At 33.8% G+C, this 17,680-nt stretch overlaps 1 protein-coding gene across 1 annotated transcript in view; it reads right to left on the bottom strand.

The window, feature by feature from the left end:
- LOC148305522 (uncharacterized) overlaps positions 1 to 17,680 on the bottom strand; it is a gene marked incomplete at its 3' end in the record, with an annotated part of 370,669 nt that overhangs the window by 18,028 nt on the left and 334,961 nt on the right. The window contains exons 11-17 of the mRNA XM_088266575.1: positions 16,149 to 16,278; positions 14,265 to 15,002; positions 11,957 to 13,530; positions 11,161 to 11,306; positions 10,061 to 10,276; positions 9,035 to 9,167; positions 7,073 to 7,254 (exon numbers count right to left, since the gene is read on the bottom strand). Coding sequence (XP_088122701.1) covers positions 7,073 to 7,254; positions 9,035 to 9,167; positions 10,061 to 10,276; positions 11,161 to 11,306; positions 11,957 to 13,530; positions 14,265 to 15,002; positions 16,149 to 16,278 — 3,119 coding nt within the window. The remainder of the gene's footprint in view (positions 1 to 7,072; positions 7,255 to 9,034; positions 9,168 to 10,060; positions 10,277 to 11,160; positions 11,307 to 11,956; positions 13,531 to 14,264; positions 15,003 to 16,148; positions 16,279 to 17,680) is intronic.

The raw sequence follows: 17,680 nt of genomic DNA, 5'->3' as shown, positions 1-17,680 counted from the left end.
TTAGTTATCTATTTATTTATATTTATGGTTGCTATGTAGGTAGATGACACATGAATTTACAATATAGAGCAAAAATATACGATATATTTATATAAATATGCTTAACATTACCAAGAATCACACCCGGCAGTAAAATTTAAAAAAATACTTCATCTTAATAAAAAAAGGAAATTTATTTATTTATTACACTTCTAGCACAATAATTAAGTACATGGGCGTGTTTATTGCTAGAATGTAATATATTTTAACTTATTAAAACCGCAACAGTTTTTTTTTCTTCAAATTGTACAAAAAATAACATAACAAGGAAAAATATACATAAAAACTATTATCTATTTTTAAAAATGAATAAATATATATTGTCGCCTTTTTTAAAATTGATAAACCATTCTGACAGCTCAGTTGGATTAAATTATATGTAAAATAATGATGTGTTATATATTTTTATTATCAATCGTAATACAGTCACAGCAACAGAGATAAGAGGTGATAGCGATAATTAACTGGCGACTAGTGAAAAATGACTCATTATAATGATTTTTTAAAACCATTTATTTGCTAACTATATATATATATATATATATATATATATATATATATATATATATATATATATATATATATATATATATATACATATATATATACATATATATATATATATATATATATATATATATATATATATATATATATACATATACATATACATATATATATATATATATATATATATATATATATATATATATATATATATATATATATATATATATATATATATATATATATATATATATATATATATATATATATATATATATATATATATATATATATATATATATATATATATATATATATATATATATATATATATATATATATATATATATATATATATATATATATATATATATATATATATATATATATATATATATATATATATAATATATATATATATATATATATATATATATATATATATATATATATATATATATATATATATATATATATATATATATATATATATATATATATATATATATATATATATATATATATATATATATATATATATATACATATATATGTGTATATATCTTCTAACCCTTCTCCGCACCAAATGGTGCATAGGGCACTGCATCGCATAGAAGCAGTGTTTTCTTGATTGTTAAATACACGAAGGAAATAGGTCATATTAAATAAATATTAGACTGCAAAATCACTAATATTTATTTTGACCCTCTTGGGAATCGAACCCGGAACCTCCAGCATAGTAACCTAGCGCTCTAACCACTACACTACGAAGGCGGACAAATACATATATATACATTAATTGCAAAATACATATGTTTATGCATTTTTAAATAAATATACAAAAACCTTTGTAAATCGAACTCCACAGTTATGTTCATGAATTTTCAAATAAATAGATAACTGTGGAGTTCTTTTTACATAAGTTTTTTATTGTTTTTCTGTATTTAAACATATCGTAGTCGTACAGGAGAAAGTGACCAACTAGCAAAACGTAAAAAGTTCAGGAGGGCCATTTAAGCCACTTTTGCTTGGCAAGAAAATAAACATGAATGCAGTTAGTCATTTTTAACAAGTCATATAATATATTATACTTCCAAGTTTAAAATCCTTTGGGATTTTTTCAGGGCAATATTAAGCTAGTAAGATATCAAATAGTCAATGATCACGGTTTAGTTAAAAATGCACTTGGTCACTTTCTCCTGTATGAGTACGATATACAAGTACACAAAAAAAGATAGAAAATAATAATATCTCTGGGTAGAAATTAGAAATAACGTTCTCGAGTCGTGTCGAGCACAGATCTGCCTAAAGGCTCCGCAAATAGGGGAACGGGTTTGAAGTCAGCGAAAGTTAGTCACCAGCCAAGTCAAGTCAAGTGCCACTTCGTACGCTCTACATCCGACGTGTCTTTATATCCAATTACTCTATTCATAAATTCGCGTAAAATGTGATGAGAATTGCTCGAACACTGGATAATTCTACAGACAATTCGTATTTCGGAAATGTAATTAGGGCCACCGTGTTTATGAGCGGAATACGTAAAATGTTAAACATTATGATGCATTATGCACTCGTTAAATTAGTTTTCTGGCAACTTTACGCATACTTTATCGCTACAGAAAATTTGTACACACCTACCTGAATATTTTAAGTTGGTGTATTTTATCTACCAGTGGCGTGCCGTAACTTTTGATGAGGGATGCTGTCGCGATTATTTTGGGACCTGCTGCTGATATTAGGTGATGAATAATATGTATCAAAGGTCTTCTTCTGTTCCGTCATTCAATTCTTTTTCTTCGGTAAATAAAAATATTTGTTCAAAGGAGGGAGGTTTTGATATCTTGATAATGGCTTTGGGTGAATGTCAAAAAACGTTGATTCATTTTGTCGATTCATTTTGTCGAGAATCGTTAAATGTAGATAGTACAAAAGTTTTGAGAGAAGTTATTTCATTTTTAAAGTTTTCTCCGACGATACCTCTATTGACCCACGTTCTCGAGAAAAAATTGATAGCTGACCCCAGACACACCTACTTCCGGATTGTTTCGAAAGAAATACCTTGTGATAATTAATAATTTGTTATCTTTCTCTTTTTATCCGTAAATTATGGTGCATAGGAAACCGCATCGGATCGACGCGGCGTTAACTTTAACGTTAACACATATAAAGAGGAAGGCATCAAGTCCTGCGCTCTAGATCTTTGGATTTGGGAGTGGAATATATTTGATAGGATACAGAAATAAAGGACCTCAGAGTAAAGGACATTGCTGCTATATGGAAAAGGAAAAGGAGGAGGAATAATAGATTCTATGAATTCATTCGGCAAAGAAAATAGTAGCAATATCTAAACCTTGTCCAATTTGCGTACCTACCCGTACTCGTACGAACTTGAATGGGTAGGAAGGACAAGCTACTGCTAATGAGTGCGAGTAATTTTCCTCAACACCCTTTTACTACGCGTGGGGAAATGGGGGCTCTGATCACCTTGTATAAACTCGTATGATTTAGTATGAAAACTGTGTGATAACAATTACACTACCGACCGACAGGTCGACAAAGTATGTATATTAATTGAACTGGCTTTAAAAATGAAATTGAAAGTTAAACCAGCCCGTTTTCAAATTTCGATAGCAATTAATCTTATTGTTTTATTAATTGATTCGGCAATTACTTTGTGGTATTATCTATCCATTTTTTGCTTAATTTTTACTTAGTTAATACCACTATATCTTTAAATATATTGTGACACGTGTTTCGATGCATTCCGCATCATTTTCAAACACCGTATACGGTGTTTGAAAATGTATTTCATACGGTGATTGAAAAGGATGCGGAATGCATCGAAACACGTCTCACAATAGATTTTAAGAAGTAGTAGTATTTACTAAGTAAAACTTAAATTAACAATCTTATTTTAATGACATAATGTTCCGAAAACAACGTAGGTTTGATTGAATTGATATTTATATGAAATTATCAGAATAAATTTTGATTTTAACCATCAGATAACAAGAGTTTTTAGATCATACATATAAAATAACCTAACGAATGGATAATTGTTGATTTGAAGTTACATAAATCCACAAAAATTAGTAATAATATACAAGTGTAAAATCCATCGTCCCGCGGAAAATCCCTAATGAAATTTAAGTGACTAAAAGTGATGTGATACGATGTGAGATTTAGCAAAAGTTACTAAATTTGGTATTAGCGATAAGTCTTTGATACAATTGGGTCATCACTTTTCCCGAATTGACAGTTCTTTTAGTTAAAATGATTCGTAGTTACGTAAATATCTATCTGAAACTAGCTCATCCGGGTTCTCGCGGAGTACACGAATCATTCATAATATAACCTGTATCATATCGTTATAATTTTGCTACTTCTACGTCTTATGATAAACCATTCGAAGAAAACGATTTTGTTTGTTTATTGATATGGGTGCTTATTTCTTAAATATTTTTATTTATTCCTTATTAAATTTAATTGACAAATTATAACGTTTATAGAAGCTAAGCTAATACGGCCGTGGCTAAAATAATCATAAATAATTGTCTTTCTCAATAATCTTTCACAATAATATTGAATTATAATTAATATTAAATATAACTTCAATTGATATCCAGATATACATATACAAATTGCCTTTTTATTTAAAAATAAAATACCAATAAGTATATGTATTTGATATTTTTTTAGGTATGTGTGATAATTAAAGTATTTAATGTTTTTACTGTGATTGACATAGGAAGATGGGTGAAATGTCACCAGTTAAAAGATTAATTTATTATGATTGACTGCCAGAACAATGACAAATATGTAAATAACATTAAATATAAAAGAATGACGAAGTCGTTCGTAAAAACAATAGACCGTTTTTTTTATAAGTAAGACAGTATTTATATATTTAAAATAAGTGTATTTTTTTGCTTTTCATTAATTTGATAACACTTATCGACAACCGGTTTCAAAATGCCAAAGTCGTTGGAAATTCAAAACTCTAGGGGTAGTTAATATTATCTACACTACGTAGTTAACGCTTTATCTTTTCACCATAATCTCAGCCCTAGGAAGGAATATACCATATTTCCATAATACATACCCACATTAACATTGTTGAAACAAAGCACTGGCGTGCAGAAGGGTAAGGGTATCAATACGAATAGAATATCAGAAGGATAAGGGTATGGATTTCTATATTTTTATTTACTCTGCATATGTAGAAATTTTGACAATATCTATTATTAGTACTCATTGAAAATAATATTTGTAGTACTTTACTAATTAAAAAAAAACATTATAATAGATACCTAATCTTTCGCTCATATTAAAATATATATGGTAAAATTTATAATGCACGAATGATCCATCTATCCGATTGTTCATTCTATTGTTAATGATTTTAATTAATTATCTAAAACTGACTAAGAAATACGCGGAATATTTAAAAAGATCTCGAATGATCAGTTTTACGAAAGCCTGCACCCACGCGCCTAGTATGACGTACCTCATCGGGCAGCGTTCGCGAGTAGTGAATAGCATGCTGAGTGCAGACAAACGTACGGGGTATGGGAGCAAAATGTTCGAATTATCGGTTTCCAAGTGCGGCCGCCGTTCACGAGGCAACGCCCGCCACGGCGACCACAGACGCGCCCGAACGCTTCGTCACTTTCTCCCCCGTCTGCGGATTCATATCTCCGTCTCGCTCTGTCGCCAAGGTGACCAAGGTCGATGTCAGATCCTTAGCGGGAAACGCCGCTTAGTCACATTTCTAGAATAATCGTTTCTAGGCAACGGGTTAAAGGGTTCAATTTCAATTAGTTTGCGCTAGAATTATAATTTAAAATACAAAAAAAGATTCTTTCAAAGAAAATTTAGGTAATAAGAGTAAAGGAAATGTCAACTTTCACACGCGTTGCATTTGGATAAAAATAGATTACAGAGCGCTCTGTTGGATAATTTTGGAAACTACATGACAGCGACATCATCACGAATATTGAAATTCTAGAATATAATATACATTTAATATTTCTACAAAATTATTTTAAATATTGGTATATTGTTTTAGGCATTTAATGATATGAGTTTATTTCGCATTATTTGAAAAAATAATAAGAGTCATCAACTTGATTGCTGTTTATTTCTTCGGATTTCGTCTATGACATTGATGTTCATAAATGTACAATATCATTTTGAAACAGAAAAAGGCGGCAATTTCAAATTCACCAGTAAAAATAGATTTGAATAATCATGAAATAATTCATATCTATTCGGAAAAAAATAAATTAAAAATAAATCAAAAGACTCTTTACTTTATAAATAAGGGATAAACGGCAATTATTATACTGCAAGGTGATAAGTTCATGTTTCAGGTGCTTAACAAGAGTAATTAATTAATTAATTAGTTATCCTGTCAGAAATCGAACTTGAAACACCATAAATGGAAGCCAATTATATGCTAACTACCTCAAAATTGAGACAAAAAGTTTTCTTAGATGTATGTAATTGTTTTAAAACCTACATATGTTTGTATGTAGATACTAAAAACATTTAGCAGTTGTCAGAGAAAACTAAAATCGTCAGCATCTGTATTCATTTTTGGAAATTCAATAGTTAAAAGGTTCACGTATGGTATGTGGCACTTGAAACGGTAATAATATTAAAAATATTATTTAGTAATTATACCAGTTACAGATCATCTTTTCAGACAGATAAAAAAAACTACTACATTTCATGGAATATCATGCTATAATATCATTGTTGCGCTGGAATATCTGCGAGTGATGCCTTTTTCAATACATTGTTTATGGCAGAATAAATTGTTTGACTTGTACCGGCTGACTTAATTAATCATTTAAAACATTTGTTGGTTAATATTTATTTTCAAACATTCATATTATGTACTTGACATTTTAGACATTGTATTCACTCAATATTCAAAGGTATGAAAAAAAGGAATTGTAATTGAATTTTATTTGTAATTGAATTGAGCATAAAGAGTTTCGGTTCAACACCCAAATACACATTATCATACCAATTGCAAAATGAATTCAACAAAGATTTATTTTCAATTGGTCTAGGTGTTTGTGATGTATTTTTCACATTTACCTTTCCTATCCTTACTATTCTACCTGCAGACAAGCCTCTTAAAGACGGGGCTTTGCGGGTTATTCCTAAAAAAATATACTTAACAATATAAAGAAAAGTAAAAATATCAAATGAACTATTTGTTAGTCTTCTCATTTGACTCTAATCCAAAATTATTGAGAATCACATATTTATAAGTTAAGAAAATTATAGGAGCAAGGGATGGATTTGATAAATGGTTTCAGTAATGGGTTGGCGAACACTCTCTGCTGCAAGAATTATAATTTTTCATTTTACGCTGGTGGCATTCACAGGATGGCAACTAAAAAGATAAACTTATATGGAGGATGTGATTACCCGATGTGGGGAAATGTGTGTTTGCACTAATTACGTGTATCCATGTCTCTATTTTATACTACTTTATTTAAGATAAACTTACCTTTTCGGATCAACAAGCTCGTAACTCTCCTTAAAGCTTCACGGGGTGACTTGTGAAAGAACTTGGGTGTTAGGTTTGGTGGAAGAGTTAGAGGTTTTCTAGAATTATCCCAGGATGCCGACTGTTGGCTTGTTGATGATGCGGACATAGGTAACCTCTCCAAATGTTCGATGGATGCAGGTCTGAAACAAACGAATGTACTTGGTGATGATTTTTTATTATTATTATGAATCCTTTATAAAAGGAATTTGAAGAATACATTTCAATATCTGAACATATTATGTACATACAAAAAAATTATTGTGAGATGGTTGTTGGATATAATTGGTCAATGTATTAAGAAGATAGTTAGAAATAAAGTTCTGAAGTCAAGTAGGGTAGTTTTGATTTTTCTTAAGATTAGGAGCCAAATTTCTTCTTCTTCGGTGTAGGCCTTGTGGCCTGTTTTTAAGAGGGATTAGCCTCCTGTGATGTCGATTCCCAGCTGTAGATACATCTCTTTAGTGGTCTGCCTGGGAGTCATCTACCTTGGGGTTGGCCGTACAGTGTGGGGGAGTCTGGATGGTTCCATTCTCCTCACATCGCATACCATTGTCTCCTTCGTTGCCTTCCCCACCTAACGACATCTTCGATCTCGCATATTTCCCTTATCCTGGTATTCCTTATTCTGTCTCGTAGACTCTTGCTAGATATGTTTCTTAGAGTCTTTGTTTCTGACACTCTACGCGCGTTTTTTGTGCCTATGGTGTCCGCTCTACTTTCGATCCCATATGTCATGATGGGTCGCACACAAGTTGTGTGAATTTTGATTTTGCTGCCGATCTTTATCTCAGGATTTTTCTATAAAGAATTTTTCAGGTATCCTGAGAGAGCTGCACCCTTGTTTACTTGCCCCATCACTTCACATCGCAGATCCGTTTGACCACACATATATTTGAACATTGCCAAGTGTCTAATTGCCTAATTTCTTTGTCCAGTAAATTTTCCATTGCGTGTTAAATTTTAGGAAAGATCCTAAAAAAAAATATATTCAGCTAACAATGTGTATTCTTATATATTCTAAATATGTATTCTTTTGCCATATGAATGTAATTGGGAAGGTCTTACTGAACATCTATAACATTTCAGATGAAATTAGAATTGCAATAGGTTCAGGTAATTAAACTTTCTTGATCCCTGCCCTCTGATTTTATTATATTTTTTAATTCACAAAGAATAATGTAATTTCATTATGTCTACCATTCTGAACTGCAAGGGATGGTAACATATTTGCATCTGTTTTCTCCTTTCAACACCCAGTGGTGCACAGGATGCTGCATCAGGTTGACGGAAAGTTAGGTTGATCATTAATTATATGATGGCAAGGTGATCAGTCCTGGGCTCCAGATTCTTGGATCAAGAAATGGAATATATGTATGAATGTGGTAAGACACAAATGATGTAAGCGAAGGGGCTCAGGGATGAAGGACATTACAGCTGTATGGGAAATGAAATAGGGGAGGAATAGTATGTAGGGAAAGGAAAATAGCTGCAAGAGCTAGTTGTATACCCGTACTCCTAGAATCTTGTGTAAAATGGATAAACTACTGCTAAAAATCTGTTAAATTTTGAGTGGAACTTTTCAAAACGAGTAATTCACATGGCGAGCAAAAAGAAAGTATTGCTCCCTTAACAAGCGACATTTTGCATTAGCTACAGAGAAAGGGCAAGTTCCTTTTTCACAACATTCACTTGTGAGTCTGGACTTCTCCACCAGTCAAAACAAAAAAATGTTTCGCCTAACGAGTAAGATTCTGTAACAAATTACGCTCGATATGAGAGGTTCCACTGTAATTGATTTTGGACTCATCGGAAAAAAAGTGCAGGTAATTTTTTACCCGATTTTGTCACCTTAAAAATACATGGGGAATGAGCATAGTAAATTCATGCACTTAGAATCTTGTAAGTAAAGAATATTGTTACCTATGTCTCTGTCTCGGGTACCAGCCTCTGGCGGGGCCCCCGGCGAGACGCAGGAGCTCCGCCCCAGCCAGGGCCCTCTCCATAGAGCCCCCAGTGCTGCCACGTCCATATCCTCCCACTGTACAGCTGCCACCTGCATTGTAATTGACTTTATTTATTAATTCAATACCAACAAAAGATCAAGTCTTCGGATGCATTAAAAACTAAAGTTAGTTGACAGTGATAGAAGTTTTTTTCCACGCGCATAAGACCTAATGCTATCGTTTAATTGGCATGATCCTTCAGATATAAAGTAGTAGCTTTTATAAATATTTCTAACCCTTATCCGCACCCAATGGTGTATAGGGCACTGCATCATATCGACGCAGTGTTATCTTGATTGTTACTTACATGAAGGCAAGGTGATCATTCCTGCTCTTCAGGGACCAGACCAGGGTCTTAAATAAATATTAGTGTAAAATTACTAATATTTATTTTCACCCCCCTCTGGGAATCAAACCTGGGATTCCCAGCACGGTAGCTAAACACGCTAACCATTACACCACGGAGGCGGACTTTATAAATATATACTTATTTATAATATATACTTATTTATAAATTTTATTGATTATTTATACACAATATCTCAAGCTTTTTATTTTGGTGGATACGAAGTAAACAATCATAAATCCAAAATGTAAAATGTTCATGAGAGAAAAATAACCATATTTAAAAAAAAAAATTCAATAAAATAATTGAACATAATTATTATTATTATTACTTGCTAAAAATTGTATTATAGTAAAGCAAGTGAGAAGGAAAAATATTATATTGGATAAATATTGTTCATAGACCGCAGTAAACCAAATGCCATTCGTGGGTTCGTGAAAATAAAGCTCTAACTTATGTAATTTTTATAGATATAGGCTCTAAATTGGAACTAGGATGGTTGCTCTATCTATTGTAGATTGCTTATTGACACGTCTTTCTAACACCGTTAAAATTTTCCATTTTGAGTTCTGTAAAAATAAAATATCTAAATCTCACTCATGGTCTGTATGGAGTTCATGGTGCTACTCTGTCGGGGGCCCGAGTCGGTGGTGCGGCGATGCGGTGTGCGCGGAATGTCACAGCCGCGCCCGAACACGGGGGTCTCCGGGAGGCTGGCGGAGGTCTGCAGCCCACCAGCACCGCCAGCCGCGCCCTCCTCGCGCCCGCGCTGTCGCTGGAATGTCCGACGGCGACCGCTCATCACTCCCATGTCTGGAATTAAGTCACACGGTTCATATAACAAATAAATCGTTGCGCCGTATCATATGATAAGAGGTTTTTGCAAATTTTTAAACCCATAGATGTTTCACCATGAATTGTGTTGGGTCTAATCTGTCAAATTAACAGAGTCAGCCATAGAACATAATCAAAAGCAGATGGAACATCTAATATGAATGTTTCGTCATACTATTAATGACTCTAAACTAAAAATAAGTAATATCGTTTTGCAGTCACTTTATGGTAAAATCTATCCATTTTTAATTGTATATGATTTGCAAACACCGTATACGGTATTTGAAAATGATGCAGAATGTATTGAAACACGTGTCACAACAGACATTAAGAAATTGTGGTATTTACCAAGTAAAACTTACATTAAAAAAAATTTAAAGAGTAATGGCCAAGAGTTGAAGTCTATTTGTTTCGAGATAAATTTTGACAAATTCCGGATTCTATGACATCTGAATCCGCCTTTAAATTTCTTTAAAATGTAAGTTTAATACTGCAATACTGGTGTCCGCCACTATAGTGGAGGGGTTAATACATTTAAGTACTGTCCTGGAGGTGCTGAGTTTGATTCCCAGTGGGGTCGAAATAAATAAGTGATTTTTCACTCATCATTACTACCTGAAGCCCGGGACAGATTACCCTGCCTTCATATAATTTATGAATGAGTTAACACTAGGTCAGACTTTTGCAGTACTCTATGCACCACTCGGGTGCGGATAAGAGGCAGAAGGAGAATAATAATTTAGATATAAGTTTATATTTCTGTTTGTGTATTTTAAATTTATTGTTTGTATTATATTTTTCAGAATTTATCTAGTGTTTTTTGTTATTGTGGTTGAAAGAACATTAGTTAAAAAAAAACTAACCGGATGGAAGAGTTCTTCTGTCAGTTGACATAGTTTTGTTAGAGCTGTTTCTACGATTTTTGCTAAAGCTGGTGTCCATAGAGCGAGTCTTCAGACTATTGGTCCCTGATTCCCGGTGAGGCGGTACGGCTGGAGGATCCAATGATCTGAAATGTACAATGGTTTGTCAACAATGTTTTGTATGATTCAATCAATAATTTTAAATGCCTACTGTACTCTAGAATTAGTTTTTTTTTTCCGAATTCATAAGCACCTTTCCTAAGAACTATTTTTTTTATTATCTATACATAATAAACAAAATTTCAATACATAAAATTTAAAGTCCCCTTAAACTGTGCTTTGAGCAGTTTGTCATTAAAAGCTATATTATTTGATATTCAATATTATTAGATATGATGATGCTTAAATTATTTAAGGTCTTTAAATAATTTAAACGCAAAAACGGTATGAATTTGATTTTAATGTTTTGAAATTTATTTGGCAGCCTTTTCAAAATTACAATTTTGGGAATGTGAGTTTTTCATTTCAATAGTAGAAATATAAGTCAGATTTGCCCTAAATTGTCATTTTTATAAATTAATTTTTGATTTCATTTACTAAACTACATTTCATCTACATGACAGCTAAAAAAAAAAAAAACAAAAAAAAACGGTACATTAGTGGTAGGATGATTTTACAAATACGCTTGCATTTTTGAACTTCTTAGCAATAAAAAATAAATATGAATAAAAATAGATTCAAATATAAATGGCAGTGAACAATTAAATGGACAATTTTAAGATTATTTGTTACATACCTATGATGGATGTCAGAATTAGCCGATGGAAGGGTATCAGCTTTGGATTTGGTGATGTGCACTTTCTCCATGGGGTGTAGAATTTCCGAGTACTCATCATCATCTTCCTGGACGGGGGACGGAGGGAGAGGGGGGAACTGGGGAGATCCCGGGGACTTGGGAAGAGGCTTGAAGGAATGTTCTACTATTTGTACATGGACAGGGAAGTCTCCGCCGCTCGATCCTGTCGAATCTGATGACGTCTGTCTATTGAAAGATATAGGCATATCCTTTGAGCTCATTGATTTGTGGATACCGTTCCTCTTGTTGGAAATATTTTTATCTCGATGGTAATCTAGTAACTTTCTATTTGGTATTTCATTATGGCTCGATGATTTTTGGATATCGTTTCTTTTGCGTCTCTCCCCAGAACTGAATGTGATATTATTCAGCAGATTCTGTTCGTTGGAGCTACTGCTGTACTCATCTTTGTGTATGTCCCAGTCTTTGTGCAAATACGGAGAGAACTGCGCATCTCTGCCCTGGCTCAGTAAGGCGCTGATGTTGTTTTCTATTTTCTTCAGCGGGGAAGTGTCCTCACTCGAGTGGCTCGGAGTCTCGAAATCTTCTTCTTCTTCGACTGTGGTGGTTAATATTTGCCGGGAAACTGGAGGATCGGATTCCGCAGACAGACTTGGTAAAGATACAACTCTCACCACTGAAGGCGGTATGATGCCCAGTTCTGTAGATGTCTCGTCGAAGAGAACTCCGCTGCCGGAAGATTCGACTCCTTCTTTCATAAGAGACTGTATGTTGTCAAAAGTGCAAGAATATTTTTTGAAATCAGAAAATCTGTTTTGCGGAGATAATTTATTTGGGACAGCCGAATTTTTATTTTGATAGAAACCATCACCTCTGTCTTGGGATATTTTATTTTTTGGACTCTCGTGGAAAAAGTCTCTGTTTATGAGCTTTTCAGGACCATTGTTTAAATCTAAGCTGAGGCGAGACTTTGGCGAAGTTAGCTCTTTACTTAGGTGATTAGAAGGTGGAATGCACAAATCAACGCTATAACGAGAATTAGGCGTAGTCAGTTCTCGACTAAATCTAGAATTGAAATCAATACTATAACGAGAATGTGGAATACTCAAATCTGAACTGAGGCGAGAATTCAAAGAAGATACAGAGTTATGAGATCCAGACATGGACATTGCACTAATGGAGAGAGTAGAACCATCCACGGACTGTTCTCCATCATAATTTTTGCTGCACGCCTCATTTTGGAAGTGTTGTTGAATATTTCTGGGTGGTTTGTGGGGTTTTTTAGCAAATTCTGGTATATTTTTGCGGTCCTTCTTTCCACGGCGTATAATATATGTCCCAGTTGCGTTGATTTCTGAAATGTCTTCCGGCAATGGTAGGTGTTCAGATTCAGTATCGGAGAAAGGACTAACAACTTCATCTTCGGTCGAGCAATGCATGGGTGGTGGGGGCCAATAGTCTTGTCCTTCTGCCCATTCCTCCACCTTTTGTGGAATAGAACTGGTGCTAGAATTTGAATGATCCCCTGATTTCCTTCTTCTGCGTCCAATCACCTGAAAATAATGCAAAAAAATATATTACAATACATCATGAGCCATTATTTTATATGCGAGGTGTCGCTGATTTCACAAGGACTAAAGTAATCCATTCTCGTCTGAACTTTTCAACCCAGACCTGACTTAGGACGATGCAAAGGAGCTGGCAATTAACCAAAGACTTATTGAGGTAGTTTGTGGTTTCCATGTGCCTCATTTAGGGAACGGATATTAATTAAGTAAGTAAATATTTTAATACATTTGTTAAAAGCAATGGTTGCATTGCCAGTACATACAGATAGGCACAAAAAAGTGAGAAGGTATGAAATAGCACACATCACCAGAATATAAAATTGCTACTGGAAACTTGCTAAATCTTGAGATTTAGCAAGTTAAGTAAAGAACTAATAATTATGTTACTAGATGTATAGAGTAGTGAATGTTTCACTCCCATATATATCTAGTAACATAATTATTAGAATTATGTTACTAGATATAAAGAGAAGTGAAACATTCATTCCTCTATATATCTAGTTATTCAAAAATAGCTGTTTCTCTTAGTTAAAAAAAAATACATAAATCCTTAAATGTCTGTCCATAATATCCAGAACTCAGAGAGAAGACAAAAATTATAAACTTTTAATTTTATTAAAAACAAATACTTAACATTTTAAATTTGAGAGCATGCATTGATATATCCGTTAGTTTGCGAATTATAGATAAATCATTAAAGAATGACGAAAATATCTGACCTTTGTACTTCCTGGAGTGAGTAATGGGTCGTCATCCAACGGTACCTCCCAAGCGATGGAACTCCTTTTAGATGGGGTGAGAACCGGCGGTGGCGGGGGAAACGATTCTTCCAAAGAATCATCAGAAAAGTGATCTTCATCTCGAGAATTACAATTGGTCCGGTTCGAAGAATTAGTAACAGTTAAATTGTCCCCTGGTCCACGACAAACTTCATGGTGCCTTTCAATGCTTCCTGCTAGAGTGCGAGGAGGGACTCTCTTGGGTGAGAGCAGTTCTCCTCCATCCCGTTTGGTATGCTTGGTCTTGGTATCGGGTACGGCGGAAGAAGCTTTAGGGACCGGGGAAACCTTGGGGACGTATGTAGGAGAGCTCAAGAGTTGTTTAGTATAAGGGACATTCGCACCCGGATAAATAGTAACAGGGTGCTCATTATAAGGCATGTTCCCGAGCACAAAGTCATTATCATAACTGAATGCGCTAGTCAGTGGGAATACTGGCTTGGGGCTTTCCATACTAGGAGAACGTTTGGAGGGAATATTGATTAGTTTATTTCTAGGGGGCAACCAGGAGGGAGGCGACGTGCAGGATGGAGGTGGGGGAGGTTGCTGATGTGTAGCGTAAGGCAGTGATGCGAAGCGACATCTCGGGGCGAGGTTCAGCTGATTATTGGCGTTGATGTTGACTCCCACTGGAGATCCTTTTTCCCAGCCAAAAGGTCTTTGGTGACGGGTCTTCGGCTGAAAATAAAATTAAAATTTATTAACACATTGTCGTCGGGACACGGTATTTGCCTTTTTTCGAGGACTGTCGGTCAACTGCAGGGCACGGCAAATGCCGTTTTTATCGACTGTCGGTTTTCGGCGGGAAACGGCAATATACGGGTTTGTTATCAACGTGAAATAAAACACCTTGAAGGATAATTTGCTACCTGGGTGCTAGGCGATAGTCTGTCAACATTATTTGAGATGTCTTATTTGAGTATTTGTCCGGATTGGCTAGTGTGCCGTTTGTGAAGGCATCGCCAGAATTCTAGAGTTTTTATGCGATCTCAATCTCCAGTTTAGTTTGGTTCATTTCACGTATTGGACTATTTTTCATACCACTCGCACTGTTTTGTTTACTGTTTGGTATTTTATTATTTGAATATATTAGCATTGTATAGGGAATGATACCTCGGAGGGGAAGACTATTTTTCAGAGTTTACAATGCTTCTAAAATTGTGAAATATGGAATACTTAATTAAAAATTATGATTAAAATTTATTTTTGATGATCAAATGTCATATATGATTTCTTTGAAAATTTCAATCGAAAATATTATTTGGTTTAGAAATTGTGTCAATTTTAAGAAAGCGATATATTTTTGCGCTAATCGCGAAAAACATCCGCTATAGGCTAGAGTCTATTGTTCGAAGTGCCCGACTACAATGTGTTAAGTACAAAGTTTATATTGAAATACCATTTGCTGGACACAATTTGAGATGATCATAATTTTTGTTTTTTCATCACAAGTTTTTAATGGGTATTATATTATTGTACTACAGTTATTATATTACAGTTTCCAGGTTAGTTGTAGTCCAACCAGAATGTCGAAAAGCAGAAAAGTGGCTAAAAAGTGAATAATTTTGTGTGTGAAAGAAGCAGTCAGTTTGAATGTATGTCAGATATATGATTTTAATTCCATTGAAGGTCTGTATTATTAAAGTACACAACTGCATAATATTTTGGATTATTTTTAAAGCACCATTCTCGTAAAATGCGTTTAAATCTAGAGCACTTGATTCTTCCATGAAAGATTGCAAAAACATAACAGCGTCACATTGCAACTGTTCTTATGATTTTGTTTCATTCGGATGGCTGTAGATGATAAAACTTAATACTAACCAGTGTAGTCTGTGTGGAATTATTAGTAGCTCTATTACAGCTGAGTACGGCTTCAGGTGGTGGCGGAGATGTTGGAGATTGCCCGGCATCGATACTTATACTTCTCTTAGAAGAGTTAGATGGTGATACTCTGTAAATGACAGAAGCATTATTGTAAATTTTAAGTGAAATCAAAATTAGTACAGTTATGACCATGACATGTAATATGACTAGTGAAATACTGTCACAATAATTTTATATGCTTAATAAATAATATGTATACAAATTTGAAACATTAGAAGAGAAATATATTTTATAGAAATTCCAAAAATCTCGGAATGATTTCCTGAGTAGGCAGTTACTTCATTCTGAGACATTAGTATGGATTATTGTTGTTTTTATTAGCTCTATTAATAATTTTGCAATTCTGTGATATTCACCATTCTACACATGATTGACACCTATATAAAATGTTGTATAGACGTTGCATGTGACAACACACTAAATATTTTCAAGAACAAACTTCATAGGCAACATTTACGCATAGTTGAGTTTTGTATATTTTAACTAACTAACTAACTAACTAACCATCACGCCGCTTAGGGGTAGGCAGAGAGAATAGAGCGCCACACCACTCTGTCCTTGCAAACATTCTTCGCCTCTTCCACGTTCATGCATCTCCTCATACATACCCGCTGATTGTTACGACTCCTAACCTGACCACTTTCAAGTATTTGGCATACCTGATCGTGCCATGTTTTTCTCGGTCTTCCTCTGCTTCTTTTCCCGCTAACATTCCCCTCATAAATTTGTTTTACCGTTCTTTCCTCACTCATTCGTTCTACATGTCCAAACCATCTCAGCACACCTTTCTTAATTTTATCGATAATGCTTATCTCAGCTTTGCATTCCTTCCTTATTTCACTATTCGTACATCTATCATACATTATTTTGTCGCACATTCTTCTGAGAGATCGCATTTCGACATACATTGTATATTTTAAATGTAATTAATGTTGAGATATAGATAAAAATCTCGATTCAATTAAATCTTAAGTGAAGCAAATTCAGTATTTCTGACCAAAAATTTAGACACACTCAAAATATTGTGGCCATCAACATTCATGAATATCATGTTGCTAAGCTTAACTTATGAATTTCTGATGATTTAGGCATTTCCGAACCAGCTGTCAAGACGTATTTACACCAAGTTGACATATTGACAAAAATCAAAATAAGAATTTATTTTCTACCAACAAAATGTGTTCATAATTTTACTCCTAAAGCATACAACATGTCATTATCATTTTACTTTTATATAATTTTATAAATATATATTATAAAATGTACCCTCGGCACGGGAAAACTCAGTGAGGGCATGTTATTGTAATTTGTAATTATGTGTATGATGAAATGAAAATAAAAAAAATAAGTTGATCACATTGTGTTATACAATATCAATATTCACTTTAAGAATCTATCTACCTACACAGTATCCTATATTTAATCTTAACCCATGCAGGTCCAATGTAGAATCTCATTCGATGTTGATT

Source organism: Brachycentrus maculatus, unplaced genomic scaffold (genome assembly GCF_059751285.1).
Source record: "Brachycentrus maculatus isolate JH-2025_06_01 unplaced genomic scaffold, ASM5975128v1 h1tg000271l, whole genome shotgun sequence".
NCBI lineage: Eukaryota > Metazoa > Arthropoda > Insecta > Trichoptera > Brachycentridae > Brachycentrus > Brachycentrus maculatus.
Note: the sequence above shows the minus strand (reverse complement) of the source record. Positions and strands in the feature narration are given on the sequence as shown.